Source organism: Apostichopus japonicus, chromosome 13 (genome assembly GCF_037975245.1).
Source record: "Apostichopus japonicus isolate 1M-3 chromosome 13, ASM3797524v1, whole genome shotgun sequence".
Taxonomy (NCBI): Eukaryota; Metazoa; Echinodermata; class Holothuroidea; order Aspidochirotida; family Stichopodidae; genus Apostichopus; species Apostichopus japonicus.
Window position 1 is genome coordinate 22,893,506 of NC_092573.1, and position 25,517 is coordinate 22,919,022.

At 36.4% G+C, this 25,517-nt stretch overlaps 2 protein-coding genes across 7 annotated transcripts in view; one reads left to right on the forward strand and one right to left on the reverse strand.

Annotated features, from left to right (window-relative positions):
- LOC139978302 (ribosome-releasing factor 2, mitochondrial-like) lies at positions 1-18,242 on the forward strand. 4 transcript variants are annotated; one of them, XM_071988366.1, is made up of 18 exons: positions 1-135; positions 637-775; positions 1,270-1,419; positions 2,038-2,163; positions 2,491-2,579; positions 3,359-3,508; positions 4,391-4,579; positions 5,313-5,393; positions 5,789-5,937; positions 7,173-7,313; positions 8,061-8,160; positions 9,353-9,530; positions 10,122-10,198; positions 11,240-11,378; positions 12,470-12,643; positions 13,438-13,604; positions 14,319-14,450; positions 15,454-18,242. In XM_071988366.1, the coding sequence occupies exons 2-18, from the start codon at positions 655-657 to the stop codon at positions 15,580-15,582; spliced, it is 2,292 nt and encodes a 763-aa protein (XP_071844467.1). In that variant the 5' UTR covers positions 1-135; positions 637-654; the 3' UTR covers positions 15,583-18,242. The 4 variants fall into 4 exon arrangements, with proteins under 4 accessions (XP_071844467.1, XP_071844471.1, XP_071844468.1 ...); XM_071988370.1 differs by having other exon boundaries at positions 1,273-1,419; XM_071988367.1 differs by having other exon boundaries at positions 11-127.
- Positions 17,520-25,517, reverse strand: part of LOC139978303 (beta-hexosaminidase subunit beta-like) — a 13,326-nt gene continuing 5,328 nt past the window's right edge. The window contains exons 7-12 of one of the 3 annotated variants that reach the window (XM_071988371.1): positions 24,614-24,924; positions 24,170-24,329; positions 22,845-23,022; positions 21,474-21,564; positions 20,600-20,704; positions 17,520-19,883 (exon numbers count right to left, since the gene is read on the reverse strand). In XM_071988371.1, the coding sequence (XP_071844472.1) occupies positions 19,826-19,883; positions 20,600-20,704; positions 21,474-21,564; positions 22,845-23,022; positions 24,170-24,329; positions 24,614-24,924 (903 nt within the window). In that variant the 3' untranslated portion in view covers positions 17,520-19,825. Of the gene's footprint in view, positions 19,884-20,599; positions 20,705-21,469; positions 21,565-22,844; positions 23,023-23,489; positions 23,668-24,169; positions 24,330-24,613; positions 24,925-25,517 lie in introns of those variants that run through there. The other 2 variants (XM_071988372.1, XM_071988373.1) reach the window with 2 other exon arrangements.

The window sequence follows — 25,517 nt, forward strand, 5'->3', positions numbered from 1 at the left end:
CTAAGTTCGAGCCTGTCATGGCAGCGCCCATTGGACATCTAGTTGCATTTGCGAATGTATTCAATCTAAGACGGTCCTATACAACTGGGGAAATCACATAAAGCATCGGCCTCGTCAAAGAAAATACGTGAGTAGGTAATATCGATGTGTTATCTGTGCCCGTTGTATTGAATTACCGATTCATTATCTCACACGCGCGTTTATTACAATATAAAGTCGGCCCTGATTTTGTTCTATAACATTACTCTACATTAGCCTAACACTAAGATTAATAGTAGGCTAGGCGTAATAGAATTAAGATAAACGGGCAGGGATACACTTCAGCCTGGGCTACGTCTAGGCTAGGCATGCCCTCGCCAGGGTAACGAGATGTCCACTTGACGAATAAAAAGCAGCTGTTCAGAAATGGAGTGAGGTTTACGACTTTGAGGTGACAAAACACTGGGTAAAATCGATCAAGCCAGCTCCTCACCCTAGATACTCCGACCACCCTCTCTCACAACAACCTGGGAGCATGGAAATTATGGGAGACATGCCTTTTGCTAGTGCAATGTCAGTGCATACTACAACTGCATGGAAGATTTCTCTGTAAAGGAGCAGTCAGTTGATAATATATAGTGTTTATGTTTCTTTAAGATACAGAGAAAGGGCCCGATGATGCTGAGGCTATGCAGAGGTATAGTCCAGTCTTCAAGTAACTTCGTGTTTGTGAGATGTAAAAGATGTCAGAATGTTCAGAAACTCTTCTCTTTCCAGACGTTAGTCAAAAGAGGATGTAAGTATTTAACTGACTTAGGTCTATATTTCTTTCAAATTATTTGATGAAGGTGATATGATCTTGTTATTGTTGATAACACATAAGGTCGCTATGAGAGCTGAAAATTGTAAGTTTTGATTGCTTACATGCTTAATGTAGAAGGAGTAGATAAGACTGTGTCATTGCTTGGCATGTATATTTAGAAAGTAAAATGAAACATTTCTGTCTTCAGGTGATATCACCAGGTCTATTTATGGAGTAAAATCTTGAAATAAACCAATTTTGTGACATTTTGGTGGTCAAACAAACAATAATATACAGTAGTAATATACAATACTCTCTTGAAGGAATTAAACCTCTTCAACTTATTACATATTTTGCAACATTCTCATTATGCGAATACAGAAAAAAAATTGTTTGGTTAATTGGTTCTGTAATCATTGTTTGATTCTTCTGAGGGTGAAGTCTGATTCCTGCTGTAATGATTGTCTACATTAATGTTTGACTTACAGCAGCTTCTGGAAGACGATCAACTCCAGAACGAGACAAGCATGATATTACCAAGATTCGCAACATTGGTATCATGGCACACATAGATGCCGGCAAGACGACCACTACCGAGAGAATGCTGTATTACTCAGGGACCACAAAACACTTGGGAGGTAAAGTAAGATGTCCATTGGTACCATGACACAGTGCTGCAATCCTACTCTTAACAGCCTTCAATCATTTGCAAGTGATTTTAATATCACAGTTAATAGTGATTTTCTCTTCATACTCATCAGGGGGTTAGGAAGCTTCCAAAAATGGGGGGGGGGGCACAACATCAGAGGGGCACTTTCTCATTCCACAACCACCACTCGTTATGCTATAAACCAATACACACCAGCCTTTTCACTTAAATATGATGTGTTAGTATGCTATCAATACTATTTATTGAGATTTTTTATTGTTAACCGTGCTACAAAAAGATATGGGATGCCATTTTAAAAATAGCATGTACAGACTAAAAATAAATAATGAAAATAAAATATTAAAATTAACAAAGGCTTAAGATATCCAAAAGACAGTTCTTCATCAAAGGGGCACATTTTCAGACTATCATTCAGGACAATAATTAATTTACTACCTGTTTCAAAATACTTGCCTAACATGTCAAAGAACACCATTGTATGTATGAATTTCAAAAAATTCTGAAGCCCCTCCCAAAATTGTAAGTTTTGTGTCTAAAATGTTGCATAATTGTAACCTGTTCTATTTGTTGGCTAAATGGTTTTTAGATGTTGATGATGGTGATACTGTGACTGACTACATGGCCCAGGAAAGAGAGAGAGGGATAACCATCACTTCAGCAGCGGTAACATTCTTCTGGGATGGACATCGGATCAACCTCATAGATACGCCAGGTAGCATATATAATAAATCATAAATATAAATCATATAATAATCAAATATAATAATCAAATAAATCAAATATAAATCATATAATAAAACGTTAATTCAGCTCTGTTCTTTCATTTCATTTATGTAAGTAAATGCATAAATTTCACACGTTTTTTTTTTTGCCTATTTATTTACCAATGTCTTCTATTTCAGATGCAACTATTAAACTTTCTATGCAAACACTGAATACAAAATATATTATGTAAGAACTAGGGAAGTTTTAACAGCCAAATCATGCAAATTTCAATGTGTGTTGCATAACTGAAGTTTTGTTTCTTTTCTTACCCTAGGTCACGTTGATTTTACTGTTGAGGTAGAGAGGTCCCTGAGGGTACTAGATGGTGCTATTGCTGTATTTGATTCATCTGCAGGTGTTGAGGTAATACAACAGTATTAATGTTACATTGTAAATGTGACTGCATGTAGTGCATTTATACACTATGAAAGGTACCTGGGGGACAAAATTGCCTTAATTAAATCACTTTGGCTTCTTTCCATTGTCTTAATCTTTACTAATATCAACATTATTCATCAATTTGATCCAATCATACAGTTTCGACAGCAGCCATAGTAACTCTTCAATAAATCAAATTTCTAACTAATGTAATGCAGACAAACAACATTACAATCTTTGAGGGTCGAAAGAAATGAAAATTTGCCATTCATTAATTTTTTTTCTTCACCAAAGATCTTCGATAAACAAGACCATGCACCTCGCAGCGCATCCAGTTTAAGATCCTACTTTACACCTGGTAGCGATCAACGCGCTCGCCCCTCAATATATCACTGACCTTCTTACTCCTTTGCGTCGGTCAACTACAGTTACCCTTCACTCTTCCTATCATGCGCATTTGCAATTAACTCCTGGTCCACGTACCCGCACTCGTTATGGTGAATTGTGCCTTTTCTGTCGCTGCGCCTTCTCTTTGGAACAAACTCCCATTTCACGTTCGTTACTCTCCCTTTGTATTTTCAAGAGACAACTTAAAACATTTCTGTTTGATTCCTAGTTTCTTTTTTTCCTTGGTTTCCTTTGTCTCTTTCCTACTTTGTAAAGCGCTTTGAAACGCTGTATTAGGCGCTATATAAATGTAATTTGTTATTATTATTATTATTAATGATTTCATGGTTCAAATTTACATTTATCGTTTCATGCAGGCACAAACAGTCACAGTCTGGAACCAAGCTGACAGGTATAAAATTCCTCGACTGGCTTTTCTGAATAAAATGGACAAAAAGGGAGCAGATTTTGAGTACAGTGTCCGAAGCATCCAGGATAAGCTACAAGCAGTGCCTCTTCCATTACAGGTACTTGCTCTTCTTTGTCGTGTTTGTTAAATCATTTTTTATTATCATGTGTTTATTCTTTAGTTTAAGGCAGTGACAGTCGTTTTCGTGCTTAGTAGTAGTAGTTACTCTTTCAAATACACACCCACCATTGGGAGGGAAGAGGTAGATACATTACCCATTATATAAAGTTAAGATCCCTAACATGGGTCGTCTGTCAGTAGTTTGATCTAGTGTTCCAGGGAAGTGCATGGTGATACAACTCGTAAAACTGAACAGTAAACATTTCTCTATTAGTTTACCGAGCACTTTAAAACAGACTATACAATTTTGTAGTATTTTTAACAGCTGTATTGCACTTTGAATAGTTTTCAAACTTGTCACTTCAATCCATTGCAGCAGTACAGTAAGTGTAATAACCGAGTGTTCTAACTCACTGACCCTTGACCTAGGAAGTGACATAGTGGAAGCATGGATATATTAATGGAGAGAGATAAACATAGAATGATTTTAGCACAAACAGCACAATTCAAGATTGGGGCTGATATATTTTAGACTAAAAATAAAGTAGACAATGTAGACAACTGCAGTTTCTAGATTAATTTCTTTGACTTTCTTATCTCTAACTGGTTTCATGTGGAAATGATCTTGCCCTGATTTGCTGAGTGAGGACACATTTAGTCTAACCTATAGTTCCTGTAGACAGTTTTCAGTTATATTAAACAAAATTTTACTGAATTTTAAGGTACTTAACAGAAAGAGACTATGTTAATATTGCCCAGATAAATAGCAATTAAACATCGTAATTAATCTATATTTCATGAACAAGAATAAAATTCTAAACAAATGTCATAATAGATACTTCCAGTTCCAGCACAAAGCAAGCTGTATCTTCTTTTCCAGATTCCTATTGGCAAAGAACAATCATTTACAGGGTTGGTAGATCTCGTTACCATGGAAGTGGTCACCTGGCAACAAACAAATGGGAAGAACACTCATGGAAAAGACTTTATAAAAGTTCCTCTCACTTCAGAGAAACATACTGCATTATGGGAAGAAGCTGTGAATGGCAGAGCACAGCTCGTGGAAAAAGTAAGTTCATGAAGACATGTTTCATATTGTCGTAGCAGTTATGTCTGTTTTATCGTTTTTTGTTAAATTTCAGGTGGCTCAACTGCACACATCCCAGACAAAGAATAGAGTAAACTTTTAGTTGCTGTCTGTATCTGCAGTGGCAGATAACAGTATATAAAAATATGGCTCATGTGTAATACATATCAGATCAAAATAAAAAGAAGACAATTTTATAGCTATACATCCTGTTTTAGTTATGATGTATCTCATTATTAAGCCATCATATAGTAATTTGAAAATGTATTTAGCTAGCCAGGGTATTCCTATCTCCATTATTATAACCAGGCTGATAGGCATTGCAGTAAAAAGTATGGTTTACTCACTTTAATGCAACCTATTTTTTGTGTGTCTCATTAGTGTAAATAGCCTCTTTTATCCCAATAACCAGTTGATCTGTCTGTATAATCTCTTCAGATAATTTAAATACAGCGTTTTTCTACTTTCTGTTAAAGCTGGCTGGCTTTTTCTATTCTTATTAGTGTAAATAGCATCTTTTATCCCAATAACCAGTTTGATCTGTCTGTATCATCTTTTACAGATAATTCAAATACAGCGTTTTTCTACTTTCTGTTAAAGCTGGCTGGCTTTTTCTATTCTTATTAGTGTAAATAGCCTCTTTTATCCCTATAACCAGTTTGATCTGTCTATATAATCTTTTCAAATACAGCTTTTTTTCTACTTTCTGTTACAGCTGGCTGATTTGGACGACATTTTTGCTGAGTACATGTTGACACAAGATGAATTTGATGCTCTGCAAGTTCCCACTGAAGAGGTATTCCATATTCTGCACGACCAATGGCTAATGTCCTAAACAATCAAATTAATTACTATTTAAATTAAATTAAATACCTTCGTAGACTAGCCCTCACAAACTCTTTGAGCACTACACACTTGGAATGCCCTAAACTTCACTCACTTTATACACACACATCAGCACAACACAGTGTTATTAAACTATACTTCTTTATATATGTGTTTAATAGATGTGTATACATTAATTGTCCACTCCCTGAGCTCATCGTGTTTCGTATATATACGGATGTATCCTCGACAACACGCAGCAGATACTCAGAAGAAATAGCTTGAAACACTTTGAACTGTTTTGTTTATGTTCAGTTTTGCTATGAAATTAGCTTGTATACATTTTGTTCCTTTTTCCCCCCATAGATACAAAGTGCAATAAGAAGAGTAACTCTAGGAAATCAAGCTGTTCCCCTTCTATGCGGTAGCTCGTTAAAAAACAAAGGAGTACAGATGTTGATGGATGCTGTTAACCGATACTTGCCCAATCCTCGTGAGAGGAAACAAGAGGTTGTGTGAGTAAAGATTGTGCTCGTCAATTAACGAAGAGAGTAAAATTGTCTATTGCTCGGACTAGAACAGTGAAATGATAATTGAATTGAAGATTCCTCTCAAATGCTGTAATGTAATAATGGATGTTGAATTATAATTGAATGAATGTTGTTTGGATCTTGAAACATCACAATCTGAAGGACATAGAAACATAACATTTACTTGACTTGTGGAATATCACATATCAACACTAACACCTACCATACATAATGTCAAGTCTTCTCTGGTGGGGCAGGATGGGGTGGGTGGGGTGGGCAGAGATTGGAAGTGTACAAAGATCATGCAACCAGCTGTAAGTTGAACTCAATACTTGGTGTGTAGATTACCCTTAGCAAGCTCCAGAATCAAATATTCATTTTGAAACAAAGAATGACGTTTATTGGATTTAGTTTTTTGTTTCTAAAGTAAGCTAAATTTAATATTGACTTTTTGCGTTGTATTTCTTCTTTTTTATGTTTGATGCTTACTTCTCTTCATAGTTTGAAAATATATTTTATTACATAACCACATAATATTAAAATAATAATACATTTTTATTTTTGACCTGTAAAAGAGAAACTGAATCTACTCGTCATAATTTAAAACTTGCAAACACTTCCCCCACATGCACTCCACCCAATATCTAAGATTTTGCATATTCATAACGTAATGTCTTTCCTTGGAATTTTTAACTCATTTTGTTAAATTTCTGTCACTGGAAATCTGCAATCTGTTCATGCTTGATACAGTGATTGTTTTGTAGACTTCTTATGGAAATCCTTATCATCAGGCAAAACCTGATTCTTGCATTGAACAGACTGTATTTATTATGATTTATGTCTACTTTAGTCTCTGATATCTAGATTGTGTTTCAATAATTTAAAGGAATTGTCTGGTGAAAGATTTTAATACATTGTACTAATAGTTCTTAATTTTCTCTTTCTAACCATGTGAAAACTGTCCCCATTCGATGTTTTCTTCGTCCTTTCTGACTTACCTTTATTTTATCTATAACTTGTACTGCTCATTAACCTGTCTGTTTTCTGTACGTGTTTTTGTCCCTTCTGTTACTCTACTTGTCATTCAGCCTCTGAAGAAGATCCTGCTAGGATCGAATCGTCAGGCCCTCCTAATACTCGTACACATTCTCTTACACAGGCTCTTTAGTGGATAAGCAGTTTGCTAACAGTTTTGTTTGATTTTGTCTTTTCTTTCTTAGACAGTTTTATAAGAATGATCTTTGTGCGTATGCTTTCAAAGTCATCCACGATAAACAGAGAGGTCCTTTAGTGTTTTTGAGGATCTATTTTGGAACCATTAAGTCTCAAGGAGGTGTTTACAATGCTAGTCAAGATTGTACGTAAGTAACATTGATTCAAGTCCAAACATGATGAGTGGTTAATAGTACTGGTAAAATCACAGCATAGTCTGCTGATATATTCATAAGGGGTTTCCCCAGAAGGAAATATAACAGTTTTCCAGATATTTGTTGGTTTTCAGTTGAATTCGTAAAACCTTAAAATGACAAAAAGAGAAGATTCTCTGAAATAAAAGCTGAATTGTACTTTTCATGGATGGTACAGTTTCTACCACATCTTTGTACAATTGAGAAACTTTCAAATCTATTAATACTAATTAGTCAGTAGCAAGGTCACGTTCTAGTTAACTGGAAATTTAAAAAAAATATGAATCCATCGGTGTTTACCACATCATGTCATGCAAACAGCATCCTGCACAAACTATACTATCATTTTGTGACATGAATGTAATAGCCAAGGGTTTGGGCTATGAATTTCAGCTATATATTATAATGACATAATGTATGTTCCACTATTATTAATGGTTTTGGCTATCATACATTAGTTTCAGCTAGATTTGTTCTACTATTATGTATGTGTTTGGCTATTATATATAACTTTCAGGTGTATATTATTATGGCATAATGCATGTGCTGCTATGATATACTAGTTTCAGCTATGTCTGAAAAGCAAGAAGAAGTAACTTTTAGTATTTGTGCAGATCATTTCATTAATTTATAAGCAGAATATAGTTATTCAGCTAATAGACTGTCTTGACCTAATATTTAATATCATTATTTTCACCGCAGCGAAAGAATATCCCGTCTCTTATGGGTCCTGGCCGACGACTATCGAGAGGTATCTAGCATGGAAGCTGGTAACATAGCCGTAGCTGTTGGTCTGAAGAAGGTGAGCTAATTCAAACATATTGTAAGAAACCATTCATATTCCATTCTCAACATTTACAGAATGATATTTAACTTCAGAGAGGGGGAAAAAACCCTACTTACGCACTGCCTATGTATCTACTGCCAAAAAAACCTGTGTAGGTGAATAAATGAAAGTTAGCCTGTCTGTTCATCCGTCACCTTTAAATGAAATGTGTCCTTAGTCTGGTTTAGTTTCAGCCTGTGAAGAAGGTGCTGATAGGATCAAAACTTCACACCACCTAACTTTCATATAAAATTCATATTAATTTTTTTCGGTTTTTAGTTATTAACATTTATCACTCTTTTCTCTTTCGATTCAAAGTTGACTGTGGTGTTTCCAAGGTTAAGGGACACATCGTTGATTCGTTGATATGCTTTATGACTGTAGTCAAATTTAAGTGGACAATTTCCACATGTGGATGTGGATACTTGGTTCAGATATGAGCCCTCAGCAGCAATGACTATGGATTTGTTGGTTTTAAGAAGTCATTTAGAAGGGTGCGAAGTGTGCCTCTAGGAGGCAATTGCTAGGGGTGCAAGTATAGTGGAGAAGGTCAAGAAACACTGCTTAAGAAATCTTTTAGAAGGGTGCAAAGTATGGCTCTAGGAGGCAACTCCTAGGGGTGCAAGTAGAGTGGAGAGGGTCAAGAAACACTGCTTAAGAAATCTTTTAGAAGGGTGCAAAGTATGGCTCTAGCAGGCAACTCCTAGGGGTGCAAGTTTAGTGGAGAAGGTCAAGAAACACTGATTAAGAGGAAATAGTTTTGACATCTCAGTTTGAGCTGAAAATGTTTGGGAATTGCTTTACTGTGAATTTTCGCAGTAGAGGGGTAGAGAATAATGTTAGAGCAGGCTGACAGGATAAATTATAATTAACTATTATTTGTTTGTAATATAATGAACCATACCTCATAAACATAGTCATTATTTCAAAGAAGGTCTACTTTAGGGCAAAGTGCTCTTTGATTAAAGAACACACAAGACAGGTTTCTATTTGGCTTCCCTTACTATGAATTGCATTTTCAAGAATGACAATTGTTTCTGAAGTTTCTTTGTGAACTCCAGAATGATATAGCTAATAAATTAAGATAAAATTTGCAAATTGATTTCTATTTAAAAGGTGTATGAACAGTTAAAAAACATTTATAATGTTCCCATGTTTTTCATTTTAGACAGTCACTGGGGATACCTTGGTATCATCACAACCAGCATTCAGAATTGCTTGCAAGAATTATGTAAACAGTCATCCTCAGGGAGGACAAGCAGCCTTGCCGCTTCTCGAGGGTGTGACTGTACCTCCACCCGTCTTCTTTTGCACCATCGAGCCCCCATCTCAAGCATTCCAAGATGGTAAGTCTCCAAATCTCTAAAAACATTGGCCAATCATCACAAATTACCTTGTGAGATTCAACCCTGACAAGGTGGTTGTCTGGTGATAGTCAACTAATCTGACAAGGTGGTTGTCTGGTGATAGTCAACTAGTCTGATGAAGGGGTTCACTGGGGCCTACAGTTTTTGGGCCCACAGTCAAATAGGAGGCAGGGAAAATATGGAATAAAACACAATGTGTGTGTGTATTTTCAGAAAAACTACATGCGACCATGCATATATCATCAATTTATGGGGGGTTGGGGGGGGGCTGGTGACATTTTTGTTCTTGAGGCCCTTCATGGCCCTCAACACCCCCGGTGAGACTGCTCTGCCTTATATGGTAAGAAAGATGGTAACAACACAGAAGGTTTGGTTCCAAGTTTACTCAAAGATAGATTCCACTTAGCAATGAAATAAGCCAATTTTGAGGTAGAGGTCTGTCATTATGAGCAAGCACAGAGCATTAACCATAAACCGGACAGTTTGTTATGATTGATGTTTTCATTACTGAATCAAATGGATTCATTTTGATGGCATAACTTTAGTTTTTGGTTTGATTTTGTTTTTAAGATCTTGAGAAAGCCCTACAGATTCTCCAGCATGAAGATCCAAGCTTACATGTTAGAACAGACCCAGATACTGGTCAAGTGAGTCTTGATCTTATTATCCTTAATACGTTTACTTTTATTTCTGTATTGCTTTCCTTTTGAGGATAATTGTAATGGCTAATGTGTGTGTTTGTGTGCTTGTACCAACGTTCTTTTAAACACAATATCTCCAAAAGGGAAGCTTGGACAAATTTCATATGTAGCACACTGATGCCCCATATTGAATAGAAGGAGCCTATTAGTTTTTGAGAATGTCAAAGGTCATTTGAGGACACCAGAGGTCCAAATGTGAAAACTTGGTAAACACAATATCTCAGGAAAGGAAACAGATCTCATACTCTGTGTGTGGATGTATCATATTGAGTAGAAGCCTACTTTTTGTGGGGTGTAAGATTATTTGAGGTCATCAGAGGTCAAATTGTGAGTAAAATATTGTAAACACAACATCTCCAGATGATTTTTGTCATTATTTCCAAGTGGGAATCTGAGGTCTTGTAAGCATGATATCAAATGAAGGAAGGTTTACAATCCACAAAGATGAAGTTGATTACATCATCGAAACCTCCATGTATTTTTTTATTCTGGTTAGTCTGATGTCTTCAGTGGTTAGGCATTAGTATAATACATGTTAATACATATAATATAATACAAAAATATGATAATAATAATAATAATATTATAATATAATATAATACATATAATATATTTTAATGCATGTTAAACATCCATTCCGTAAGGACATGCTACAAATGTTACTCTATGGTCACAGTACAGCTGTTACAGGTAATTTCCCTTCCATTCTGAATAAAATCCACCTTATGGATAAGAAATAAACATATATTACCTCTTATACATTTAAGTGTACATTGTTGAAACTACAGGCTCTTTATGACTACATTTATTTATCACTAACCATACATCAAGTTAAACAAAGTGTCCCTTGTACCAGATTTTATTTGGCTGTAAGTTCTTCCTCCAAGAAATTGCATCTGTTCATCATAATATTAAATTTTGGCACACCAATTTGCCAGAAGCATATGGTGACTGCATGACGGTATTAACCTCTGCATTCTTTTGTAGACAGTTCTCTCCGGTATGGGTGAGCTGCACCTGGAGATAATCAGAGACCGAATACAGAAGGAATACAGAATCGAAGCTGAGCTGGGACCACTTCAGATAGCATACAGGGAATGTATCCATGGCAGTGCCACACAATCAGGTAGACATCCTGTCATGATGAGACATCCACTTACCAAACATTTAAAGGCATTGAAGACTCGCCCAAACCGCGTGGGCTATCTGAAAAAGTTAACTTTCTGTTGCTTGCAAGTGACGTTTTGTTTGTGACGCTACAAAATGCAGACAGTACAGTAATGAAACGTGATACCTTGTTATCTTTAGTTGGACCTGAGATGTCCATCGCTGTATTGTTTGTTCACTGTGCTGTGGGTATTGACCGCAGCTGTATGTACTGACTGTACACTAATGTCTAATTACCGATAGTAGCAAACTGTGCGTGTGTATTTTCTGGGATCGATGGTGGTGTCTAACACCACTGTTACACCTCATTCGAAACTAGGTCAGATTACCGGCATCAGAGGTTTCTTTTTGCGCGAGTCTTCACACCCTTTAACGTTCTGTCTCGTGTTGTTGTTAAGTATCTATACCTGATAAAAGTTAGCAGTCACTAACAACACATGTTATTAACAATCATACTGTTCTTAAGAATAGAGGGCAGCAATGCTAAAGAAGAACTACTTGTAATAATCAAAAGTAATATATGTCATAATACAACAGGTACCCTATTAACCAGCCCTCTCTGGCCATCCATGCTTTATTCACCAAGCACAATTAAGAAACCAGATATTTTTTGTCAAGATTCTCTCTTTTGATTGTTTTTTTATTTTCATTCCATGCATCTTCACCTTCAGAGTAATTTTTCATTTTAATAGTTTCACGGGTATTGTGGATGGACGAGAAATTTTTCCTGATAAAATACAATGCTTAATACAATTAGAGCCTTATCATTTTAGGAAGAAGATTCTTAACATATTCTAGTTTAAGGTGAAAAGTTAGTTGAGATCAGTCAAACCCAAAATTGGAATTGGATTTGAAATCTTAAATTGGCATGCAGTCACTTTAACCAAAGGACTTTGTATCAAATCCTCACATGCAGGAACCAAGTTTGCCATTGTCCTTGGTAATTAGAATAAAATACAATTTTTATTGATAACACCATTACCAAGCACTTATTGTTTTAGCCATAAATTACTTTTGCAATATGAAATTTTTAAACATTGAATTTTTCAGCCACATTGGATCGTGTTATTGGTGACAGGCAACACAGAGCTATAGTGACCGTATCTGTGGAACCTCTCTCAGACTTGAACGCTCCAACTGAGATAAAACTTAAAGATGAGTCGGATGCTTATGATGAACATTTTCAAGCTGCACTATCAGGAGCAGAGACAGCGAGTATACAAGGTAGGCCCCATGTTGATAAGTCATTGTTTTAATATTTGCTCATAATTTTCAAGTTTCCTTCTTTGTTTCCTTCCAGATTAGAAACTATATTTCAGAGCAGAGCAGTAACTTTATTACAAAACTAGAAATGAAACAGACCATTGTCATCAGAATTTAGTGTTTAAGCTTTGCTGAAATTATTCAAAGGGAGTATGTTACCATGGGAACATTTTGTCAGTCCTGTGGGTAAAAATTTTTTTTGAGGAAATTGAAGAATGTGTCCTGCATTTGTTCAACACAGGAAGATACAATATTAGAAGCAGCTACAATTAGGTTTAACAATATTTGGTAGTTTGAAGAGTGTTTTTAAGACATACTGGCAATTACATTGACTTGTTACTCCTCTTTCAAGTTCAGATTCAATACAACATTTGCAATTCTGTAAATAATATCCTTACACAGACTAGTGGTATTATATTGTAATGTCGCAAAATTCTAATTGCGTTCAAGATTCCATTATAATAGTGCTAGCAAATTCAGTCGATATTCAGATTTTGAAAGCTTTTGACCCAAGGAGGGAGCAGAGTAGCCCTACCAACCCAATCCTTCCCCACCCACCCCAAATTTTAATAAATTGGTCAAGGTTAACTGAGGGATGTATTGGTTAGGGTTAACTGTGGGATATATTGGTTAGGATTAATTGAGGGATACATTGGTTAGGATTAACTGAGGGATGTATTGGTTGGGTTAACTGAGGGATATGTTGGTCTAAACATTTTGAAGTAACATTACATCATCATGTTATTTTATTTTAGGCCCAGTCATCAGTTTCCCAGTCATGGGGGTAAGGATAACAGTCACAAACTGTCATATCCTCCCTGGTACCTCAGCATCAGTCATTTCAGCATGTGCCACTCAGGCAGTCCACAGAGCTCTACAGAGTGCTGGTGGGGCAATCATGGAACCCATCATGAATGTTGAGGTCAGTGGATAAGATATTAAAAAAAACCATTATGAATGTTGAGGTCAGTGAACGGGATGTAACAAGATTTTAGGAAGAAATTTAAACACGATAACTCAAGAAGTACATCGTTCTTGAACTTTATACTCAGTATTTAAATTAGAATGTAGATAAAACCATGGAGCTGCTACTCTCTCTCCCTGATAAAACTTTCTCTTCATAGTGAGGAAGTAATGTATTCTGTTTAGAAATTGTGTCTTCAATGCTGGTTTCTTCTATAAGAAGCAACTTTGTTGTGAAAGAAAGACCTGCATATGTAGCTGCATACATAGTGTGGCAAGGATTCAAATGGCTTTCTGGTTTAAACCATATTGTTATATTAAACAATCATTTCATGTTTTCTTCCTTTAGAGATTATTGATTCTAGTTCATGTGTGGTGCTAATGTTACTCAATATGTTGCCTTTGATAACATGCATACATGTAGCTGAATTACACTTTTGTCAATTTTGAGTAAATGCATACATATGCATAAATATATGCATATATGAATAAATATATGCATATATGAATAAATATATGAATCAATATCATCTAAAGCATACATATGCATAAATGCATACATTTAAAATAAACAAGCAAACGTTTTTAGATGAATGATTAAATGAATCATGTAAGCAATGACAGGTAACTTTCTTCCAGTTATATACTTTCCATATTCTGTTTCTTTCATCAGGTAACCACCAATGAGAGCAAATTAGGTGCGGTTCTCGGCGATCTTTCAAAGAGAAGAGGTGAAATAAAGACAGTCGATAGTCACCTGAGAAGCAGAGTCGTGATAGCTAAATGTCCATTGGCTGAAATGGTGGTAGGTGGAATATTTTTATTAAATTGTTAAATTTTTGCCATTATAGAAATTTACAGGGAAAAAGGTGCTTGTATTTGATAGCTAAAGATATCAAAATGTAAGCCTGTTAAACTTGACAAAAAGTCTCAAAAATAATCCTTCCCCTAAAAGTGTTGAACCCCAGAAGTTATTCAGAGAAAAGGAATCCATGAGCTACTTATCAAATTTAAAAAGAAAATTCAATATCTCATAGAGAAGATACAACGGTCAAGACAACAGCAACTACAAATGTCTAAGTTTGATCATAAAATGATAGTTGGTCTTTCCATGATAATCTAGATCAGTTCTAATCTTTCTAAATAATGTATGAATTTGAATCAGAGGGCATTTAAATGTCACTTTCTCATCATTTTTGTTATTTTCAAGAATTTCAATTGTCTTTGAAAATGTAACTTAAACGTTACAAAAATAGCTTCTTCAAGCAAGGAGTGAAATTGTCCTTGAAATTACAGTTACATTTTGAAGTGTGTTTAACATGTTGTAATAATGCTGACAAACTCAAGTGCTATTCACCCACAATCAGATACCCGTCAACCCAGTAAAGAGATTTCTGTGATTATAACCATTTTGTTTTGGACAGGTTAAATGCAATTGACAAAACTTTGTGTCCCACAAACATCATATAATGCTACATCTTTTTCATTGGCAAATCTTGATGGTTTCCCTTAATTATGTTCCTGGTGTAATTTTGATGGACCAAAGAAAACAGATTAATTTTTTTGGTACCTTATGTTTCCTTTAAAGGTCATGTATGGTATCCAGAGTGTGGCATTTGCAGTGAAAGATGCAGTTTAAATGCTGTTTGTATTAATGAAAATGTTCCCAATCTCATGGAAATATTACGTTATAGATAACTGTAATCATTCTGGCTCTAGATTGACTGTAAACTATTGAGATTATTATTATTGTCAGTGATGAACTATTCAACCCATCTTCTCCACCTCTCTCTCTCTCTCTACTGCAGGGCTACTCTACAAAACTACGAACCATCACATCAGGGGCAGCCACATGCTCTATAGAATTTTCTAACTACAGAGTTATGACGTCTTCTGACCAAAGCAAAACAATAAAGAACATAATGGGCATCTTATGACACCAGTAGGAATTCAAGATATGCATATGTCTGTATTTTTTAGATCCTCCTGCAAGCAGGAACTCGCGAAGAAGCCATCATTGGCTTATCAAAGCCGCAAGCTGACCAAAGTCAGTCTCTTAGATTCATTTTTTAGCGTCCATGGTTATGAATTGCCAATTGTCAACAACTCTGTAACTGGACGACATACATTAATCTTGGAGTGGCTCGAACTCGGGACCTTATGATTGGAAGGCACCGGCTTTAACCACTGAGCTAACACTACCTGCATATCAGCAGACTTGTGATCATACCAGAGATTTGACTACCATAATGGGCATCTTATGACACCTGTGGGAACTCAAGATAAATTGATATATATTTAGCACACTTTGTGATGAAAGCCAGTGACACAGTCTGGATATATTAATCATATTTCACCCAAGTATGAGATCATTCTTCCATTGTGCAGACTTGTTCTGATTGGCTATTCAACAACTATATTACACATATGATGATAGTGCTATGCTTTCTGTTCAGAATATTAGCCCCACCCACTACTGAATATTAGTGTAGTATTTGCAAGCTAATGAAATGCTAATTACTGAATGTGGGATGTCTCCTTTACCCAAGTTTCTTTTAATACAAGAGTTAGGTAAATTAATGGACTACCTGAAGTTGATTTAATATGTACGGTCTCAAAGTGAGAAATTACATAATGAATTATTAAATATTTCTGAACTGCTATATTTTCCACTGTTTGTACTATTTTATGCTTACTTGACATACAAGTTGGCGTGTGTTTGTGTATGTGACACCATAGCTTGTGAACACCATATCTAAAGATAGGTATTAGACCTCTGCAGTTCTCATATTTGGCATGTGCCTTCCCCATAGTTATACAAGAACCACATTCTTTTGGGTGTAGGTCAAAAGGTCATTTGGGGTCATCAGAGGAGAGAATGTTGAAATCTCAAAAACGCTGTTTCTCCAGGACATGAACATCAAAGGAGCTCATATATACAAGGTAGGATAGCCTTTATGTAGTGTAAAGTTTTCATGCAATTTGGTGGTCAGAGTTAATTGAAGGTCACCAGGAGTCAAAACTTTAAATCCTTGTAAACGAGGTATCTCAAGATAGGAAACTTAATTGGCGCTCATATTTTGCATGCGGCTTCTCTATGAGAACAAGAACCTTCTTGTTTTTGGTTGAGTTCAAAGGTCATTTGGGGTCATCAAAGGTCACACTCTGTAAAGCCTTGTATACACAAACCTTGTAAACACGATATGTTAGCATGTCTTTCTTACAGTGAGTACAAGAACCCTATTATTTTGGGTGGAGGTCAAAGGTCATTTGGGGTCAGCACTTGTACTAAAAAGTTTAACCTTCCACCTGCCTGTAGTTGCAAACTGTACAGGGTGGCTCGAAGAGCCAGTCAAAAGTGAGCACTTGCAAAAGCAAACTCTGGCTACAAGTCCAGGACTAACTCTCATAGTGACAGGAATGTAGTCCAGAACTAACTCTCAGTGACGGGAATGTATTCCAGAACTAACCCTCGCAGTAACAGGAATATAGTCCAGAACTAACTCTCATAGTGACAGGAATGTAGTCCATAACTATCTCTCAGTGACAGGAATGTATTCCAGAACTAACCCTCACAGTAACAGGAATATAGTCCAGAACTAACTCTCATAGTGACAGGAATGTAGTCCAGAAGTTGATTTTGATAGTGACAGGAATGTAGTCCAGAACTAACTATCAGTGACAGGAATGTATTCCAGAACTAACTCTCAGTGACAGGAATGTAGTCCAGAACTAACTCTCATAGTGACAGGAATGTAGTCCAGAAGTTGATTTTGATAGTGACACTCGTTAGGAAGACCCAAACACAGTTCTTCCTTTGACAGTGCTTTTCAGGTGATCAATTGTAATAGTTCAAACATAAAAGTCAACACAATTCTTGACACTTTCATCTATTGGACAATAAGTGGTTAGATTTAACAAAATTCTCTGTAATCGAATACAACCCATAAAATATTCTTACACACAGTATGAAAGATAATGAAACAATTTACTTCTTTGAAAAATTTTCAGGATACAGAACCACACTTAACAAACAAAAGATTTTAAGTCACAGATGTCTCGTGTGTTAATATGAATAATGATTACTGTAACACTATTTCAGAAAGCATATAACCTGCGAGACAAACTGGTAGAATTTAATTATATTGACTACATTGAGGCATTTTATGCCGTTTGTTGTCGAAACAAGATTCATCCAAAATCACATCTTTTGATGGGTTTTAAGACAGATAACACAGGAAATTAAATACACAAGGTATTAACCATTTTTACTCTATATTAAAATGCAATCTTAAAGGGAGACATAATTAAACCAAACCTTAAATAAACAAAAAAATGCTTAATTTTTTTTTTATTTCATTGATTTATTGTGATTAAGGAAGTGGAATAATTTGGAAGTTTGTTTGGCCTTGTTTCATGTGTGATATATTAATAATAAAAAAAATCATGGCTAGCGATTAGAAGCATAACAGATCTGTTAAGTATATTTAACTTAAACAATCACTTTGCCTGAATGTTCCATTATCTACAGATAAAGATTATGCTCTTTAACAAACTCCTTTCTTCAGACATTATTCGGCTACCTTGCATATGAACCCCCCCCCCCCCCAAAAAAAAATCAGGACTTGTCCTGTTTTCCACTGTGGACACTAAAGTATCCTGACAGAATCTTGCCATTTGTTTTGAATTGTATCCTTAACTTTGGAAATTAAGTACATTCCTGTTTGTGGATATGCAGTTACTATGGCAATGGTTAAACAATTGCTCACTTTTTTACAATATCAGTTTCCCTTTACAAGTGACAATGACATCACTATATAGTATAATCCAGTACAGTTTATAGTGTGTGCAGCAGTCATTATGTATGCATCGCATTTGTAGTTAGTGAAGCTCTTACAAAAAACCATGAAATGTGTGTTCACTTATCATCTGGTTTTAACATCATGACACCAAAGATTGCTGCATACATAGGCAAGATAAACTACATATTGATGTGAGCAGATTAATCCAGTTGAACTGTTAACAAAAACTATGGCAATCCTAAACAGCACAGACCATATTTGATCAAACTTTCTTCCATTCCAAGTTTGGCATCTTCCTCATTACAAAAATTGCACTCCCACAGAAAATTATAGTACTCTTATACTAGTTTTAACCCTAAGCCCCAACCTATTGTAAAATACTTTCATATACCTTAACCTATCTTTTTCTTATATTTCGTCAAAGTTTTTTTTTACTGACAAATTATTAAGCACAGAAAGATACAGATTAATGCATTAACAATGTTACATGTCAGGTTCCTGTATGACTGACACTAATAAGATTATGAGCTATAGGATATCAGCCATTTGGTATAGTCAGTATTGCGAAGTTCGGAACACTGCGAAGTTCGGACACTCCAAGAAATACACGATTTCACCATGACAACCTATAGCAACAGCCAATTTCACGAAAAACTACAAAGCAACAGTTATTTTCTCTCCAAAATGACCCGTGTGCAAGTAAGTACTTACATATTTGTCAATAAAATGAAGGAGATCTATGAAGTCTGTTATAATTACTGAAAGAGCAACTGCGCCACCAATTTTATCACCAGCGCCACACTTTGGGCTGGGTGTCCGAACTTCGCAAAGAAATACCTGTTCCACAATCACGAAGAATCTTCTTGGAATACAACGTGAAAACAGTTTGCAGGAAAGAAAGTTTGGCCGTGTATCGTAATATAACACAATTCTCCCACCATATCAAGTATATTTTCAGTTGATTTAGACCCGAAGATATAGTTTTGGGGTGTTTTAAGGCTTAGGTGTCCGAACTTCGAAGTGTCCATGCTACTAGATAAAGTTTATTTCAGTATTCAAAGTATAAATTGTAAGTAAACCTTGTTAAAGATAAAGAAGTTGGAAAGTGATTCTTTGGCTTATTTCATCCAACAGTACATTTCTTAAAATGTATCTCAATCTTCTTTGTTCCCAAACTTGATGGAAAGAAGAACAACAATTCAGTTTCACCGAGAAAAAAAAAATTGAAAGCTAATGAAAGAAAGTTAATATTTTTACCCTGCATTATCGTAAAATGACATAATTTGCAGTGCAATTAGTAAAAATTTAGTCATCTAAAGCAGATCAACTTGAATATCACTCAAAGGGTACGGGATACTCCTCGCAGGACACGGGCACACTAAAACTCAACCCTGCAGAACCCAGGGCCTGTGATTGGCTGGACCTGAAGACCACGTCTGGTAAAGAAAAAAGAAAGAAAAAAACTGACAACGCAGATTTGAAGAACACAAACAATTCATGAAAGTCTCAAATTTCACATTTTCAGAGAAACTGCTGTCAAGACCCCATACAGACTCTTCATATCTCATGTGTGACTCTACATAAATCTGACCCAAACAATTGAAGAATTGCACTTTGCCACTTACCTGTTAATGAACGACCAAAAACAAACAACTTTATATTGCAAGGCTTGTCTGGAAGTCTGAACTAAGTGGTGCACTTTCCTGCCCCGACCCTAAAGTTCACAATAGTGGCTACTTGAGTTGAATGATATGCACTGCTGCCTATGTGATTTTAGTATAATTGCATACACATATATTCTCCATCGTTATCATAACTCCAATGTGTGTTCTACTGTGTATAGTGTTAGAGCACATACAACTGCACTATGATTATCTTGGTCAGTGCAAGTATTTAACAATTCTCAAACTGAGGCAAACATGGCATCCATTCTCCAATCACCTTATCAATTACTATATTGGGTGACATTTTCAGGATCCTACACCCCATATATTTGGGTCTAGGGTAGATTGTTTTGCCTATTTTAATGTTACCTACTGAGAATGCAACATTTTTGCTATTCCTCCCCAAGCGCTAGACGAGGGCTATTTAACAAAGCATCAATAGAAACAATCTTTTTTATTAAAGACATGTTCCATCGAGTGATATTTACCTGACCATACGACATCTATGTTCTGCTATTCGGATCTTAGCATCATCCAATGAAGTCACCGACTGGGGGCTCCACAACCTTTCTGATACTGCACTAGCTCTTGGCCTGAAGGAGAGAATTCAGAATACCCACATATGATAGGAGATGGTCAAACTATGCAGCTACCACCTGTAGCATGGACAAAGGGTCATACGACTGTGACCCACGGGAGTTCCCTTATCATATTCCTATCTGTCACTGTGATGGTTAGGCAAAGCAACTGTTTTACCTGTGGCTTGGACACAAAGGCCATAAAAAAAAACATGAGGGTACCCTAGTCACATTCCTGTTTGGTGCTGTGATAGCGGCAATTGTTGTTAACACTTCAATGGCAGTGTTCCTGATGAATTGGAGCTAACACTTCGATGGCAGTATTCCTGATGGATTGGAGCTAACACTTCGATGGCAGTGTTCCTGATGGATTGGAGCTAACACTTCGATGGCAGTGTTCCTGATGGATTGGAGCTAACACTTCGATGGCAGTGTTCCTGATGGATTGGAGCTAACACTTCGATGGCAGTATTCCTGATTGATTGGAGCTAATACTTCGATGGCAGTATTCCTGATGGATGCTGATATGGTGAAGCAGGGTACCTACCATCTTAGGCCACAAGTATCACAAACAAGTATGAGAAAGTGTACTGTTTAGTGTTACGAAAGTAGAAGATGGGTACCAACCCTAACATGGGTACTAAATCTAACATGGGTCACTTCTAATCTATGAAATATAATTATACCCACAAAAAGGAGCCAGTTTCACCTCGCCAGTGAACCTGGAAAGCAAATTAACTTTGCACAAAGAAGCAGGAAGATTACAAGTTACCAGTATGCTTACCATAGTCTGGGTATGAGATTAGTACCATCCACAAACTCTCCCCACATGCACACTTCACCTCCAATTACCAACTTCTTCTGAGCATCAGTTCCTGTTTGAATTCAATGAAGTAAAAAAATAAAAAAGTCTAAACCAATCATAACATATTTACAGATAAAGATTATGATTTTACACTCCAGTACAAGTTACTAATTACCATTAACAATAAATACTGGAACACCAAAAAAGCAAATAAAAGAAGAATATGATATCCCTATTAAATTATATTATGTTAACTAAAAACCTTCAGCTTACAAGCCTTCCTCTTGCACTACATCATATATTTATATATGGTCAAGCCATGGTAACCTTACTACAGGTCATATTATCTTTACATTGTTATTTGATCAGGGTTTAATATATTAATTGTTATTATAAATGAAATCATCTTCAATATATATCAAACTGAATTTAAAAAACATATTTTTACACAAAACTAGAATATTGCTGCAAGGTAACAGGAGTGATATGCACAGACGTCTAAGCAGTGAGTTATGAAGTGGAATCAATTGAAAAGTACAAACTTTATTATAAGTAGCATGAGAAGAGGGATTGGGGGGGGGGTAGAGAGGGGCAAGAGGAACAAATCCCTGACAGTCAACTCCCTTTCTCTACCCCCACCCACACAAGAATGAGAGTGACCACAATTCCAGTGATAGAAAAGAGATAACCCCACCAAATCTCTAATCAAGAGACCCAGAAATTGCTGGAAATGTCAATTCAATCATTTGTGCCTACTTTGATATGCAGTAAATACCAATGCCTGCTACAGGGAGCCTAAAAACATTGGAGAGGTGGGAAAGGGACAGGGATAACTGCTGTACGCTATAGCCATTTATATTAATTTATGCAAATTTATGCAACCGTTTGCCCCACCCCTTGTTCCAAGTCTCCATTTCTCTCTGCCCCTCCTCTTTCTCCAAAATAAAAAAATCGAGCTGATAATGACATGCAAAACAAAATCCTACACATGGAGCATGATGATCAAGAAAGCAACGATGAAGAATAGAAGTGTGAGATGACAAAAAGAGTTAGTCAACGAAAGTTAATAAGCCATGCAGACTACTTGGATGCAGAGACTGTCATAGCAACACCAGCATACAGCTCGTAGAACCTTTTTTTTTTTTTTGATAATTTTTTGATAATTTTTTTTTTTAAATATCTTAACATATTTATTATAATGGGCATAAGGCACTGTGGTGTATCACATGCCCAACAAATTTCTCTGGTATCAAACCAGTAAGCTCAACTTTGTTAGAGCAACATTTTTTGCGGGCAATACTCAGTCTCTAACAATCATATTTTTATGCCACCTCACACATCCATTCTTACCATTAAAATCCTGTGGATCTACACCGTAATATCCCTTCCAGTCCTGACCGTACGGACTGGCGACTCGATTCAGGTAGAAAGTAGACGTCAATAAAGTACGGTAGCCCTTAGATGTCACTTTGGCAAACTCGTTCTGCCATTTCGGCAGCCAGACCTCCACAATGGTGTCATTCTTCACCTGTGCACGATGCAATGCAGTGAGATATATAGGGCTATGACTTCTTGGATTCGTAAAAAAAAACCAATCCAAAACTGTGTGCAAGACCATGAGCCATGTTCCCAGCATGCTGGTACAATAAGATATAGACAGAACCCTTTTTGTTTTGATGTAAAGATATCAGTAAACTTTAATTTGGAACAAGTCCAAATGGAAAACCACTAACAACAATGAAACTGGTGAAAACATTTTTTGATTTACCTTTCAACAAAATGCTACATTTTTAAGGATATCGTTTTTAAGTTATCGAGACACTGGGACCAACATGATGTACATTACAAACAGTATGCTAGGGTTGATTTGACTATTAAACAGAGATACTGCATTGCCTGCTTTAAGCAAGGAACATGGCTACTGGCATGCCAGCAAGGACTATGAATGGATGAATGGAAATATATCATTATCATCATCATCATACATGGAATTACCATTAAAGAGTAAAGGATCTATAGCGTAGAAGTCTTTCCAATCATTGCTGTAAGGTGATTTGAGGTAATTCAAGTACCACGGTGTCGACAGTATTGTTCTATAACCCTTCTTAGTCACGGCAGACATTTCACCTGGGTATGGAGTTTTCCATACTTCCACAACTGTGTCGCTTCTAACCTGGGATTAACCAAAGTAAAAATACTACCGAAATTATACAATAATAACAACAAAAAATAGTTAAATAGATTCATCAACCCAAAAAGCACCCAATAATTGTTGGCATTCCTACATTTAGATCCCCCATGCCAAAAATTCTTTAACTTTTAGCAAAACTCACTTCAATCCCTTATTAAACCAAGTGCAACACCTAAATGATTCCCTAAGTGTATGTCTATGCTTTGTAAAAGTCTAATATCACTTCAGTACCAAAACTGACCTGTGGGATTATCAAATTTGCAATGCATTTTTCCAGCAAAGACATTTCTACTGAATATACCTCCAGCACGGGTCAAACACAAGTGTTTACTTTATGGAAATGATTTCATATATCCTATCTCAACCCCATAACCAACAACCTCCAGCCCACAAATCCTCCACTTTGCCCCCCCCCCCCCCACATCCCACCTTCACATCATATTTATGGCCCAGGCCATACTGTGCCTGTTGCAAACCATCTCACCTTCACATTGTTATCTATCACCTCCTGCCAGACGGCATAACCTGAATTCAAATCGGACATTATATCCAATAGTTTCTGCTCGTAGTATTCTTCCAGCTTGGAATAATCTGAGCCAAACCCTTGAGCTTTCATGAAATCTGTAATTTGAGGGTTGCTCTGCCTAAAACAATGAAGAAAAGAAACTTATGAGAATAAATATATCGATGCAATCAAATACTGTCGTGTAATGGAGTCACTCCACGTGTGTGTGCGTGTGTGTGTGTGTTCAGTTGAGGTCAGGACAAATCAAAGGTGAGCTTATGAAGTTACGAGTGACTTCACCAACACTTACGAGCTGACTCGACTTCCTCCAGTAGGAATTTCACTATCAAGTGAATTCAACTGTTGACATGTGAATTCAAGACATATCAAAAGTTAATTTGAGATATGGAATTTTGAACTCACCAACACTTAAAGTTGACTTCATCTCCTCCTAGGTGGATATAATGATCTGGGAAAACCGAGGTAATTTCTTGCATAAATGATTTCAAGAAATCATAGGTGCTGTTCAGGGTGGGGTTTACCGGTCCGAAGGTACCATCGGGCTTGTCTCCGCTGTAGCATGGTGTCAGCAGGTCCTTGATTGACCCCCACGAATTGAAGGTATGGCCGGGGGTGTCAAACTCTGGCATGACCCGGATACCTCTCAAACGAGCGTATTCTATCACCAAGGCAACGTCCTCTTGTGTGTACACATGGCTGGGGCTGTAGGCTCCCTGAAATGAATGTACACAAATACAGAGGATAGAGGATTGCCAAGTACATGATAGCAAAAGTTTTTCAAAGATTGAGACACCATTACTAATTTGATAAATTATGCCTTTTACATTGGACGATTACAATCCTCTTACAGTAGTACTATTAAAGTGAACTGCGATGAACTGAGTGAATGTGTAAGATACTCATCTGACTTGGTAATACGACTAATGAATATGTATCAGCAGATACTCATCTGGCTTGGTACTATGACTAATGAATATGTATATCCTACCGATTCTGTGGTCATAGCAGATACTCATCTGACTCAGTACTATGACTAAGGAATATGTATATCCTACCGATTCTGTGGTCATAGCAGATACTCATCTGACTTGGTACTATAACTAATGAATACGTATATCCTACCAATTCTGTGGTCACAGCAGATACTCATCTCATAGTGCAACCAATGCTTTCGTTTGTGCAATTTTTCACAGCCTAGGCACAACAAATAAATTGGCATTAATAATGTTCTATGGTTTTAACTAAACTCCTTTGGTCTAAGGAACATGACTTCATGGGAATTAGACTAGCGACAAGAAAAACCAAC

Coding starts and splice junctions, on each gene's coding strand:
- LOC139978302 (XM_071988366.1), top strand. CDS start 655: ATGATGCTGAGGCTATGCAGAGGTATAGTCCAGTCTTCAAGTAACTTC. Junction 2,580..3,358: donor ATTCATCTGCAGGTGTTGAG/GTAATACAACAG, acceptor CGTTTCATGCAG/GCACAAACAGTCACAGTCTG. Junction 9,531..10,121: donor ATCTCAAGCATTCCAAGATG/GTAAGTCTCCAA, acceptor TTTGTTTTTAAG/ATCTTGAGAAAGCCCTACAG.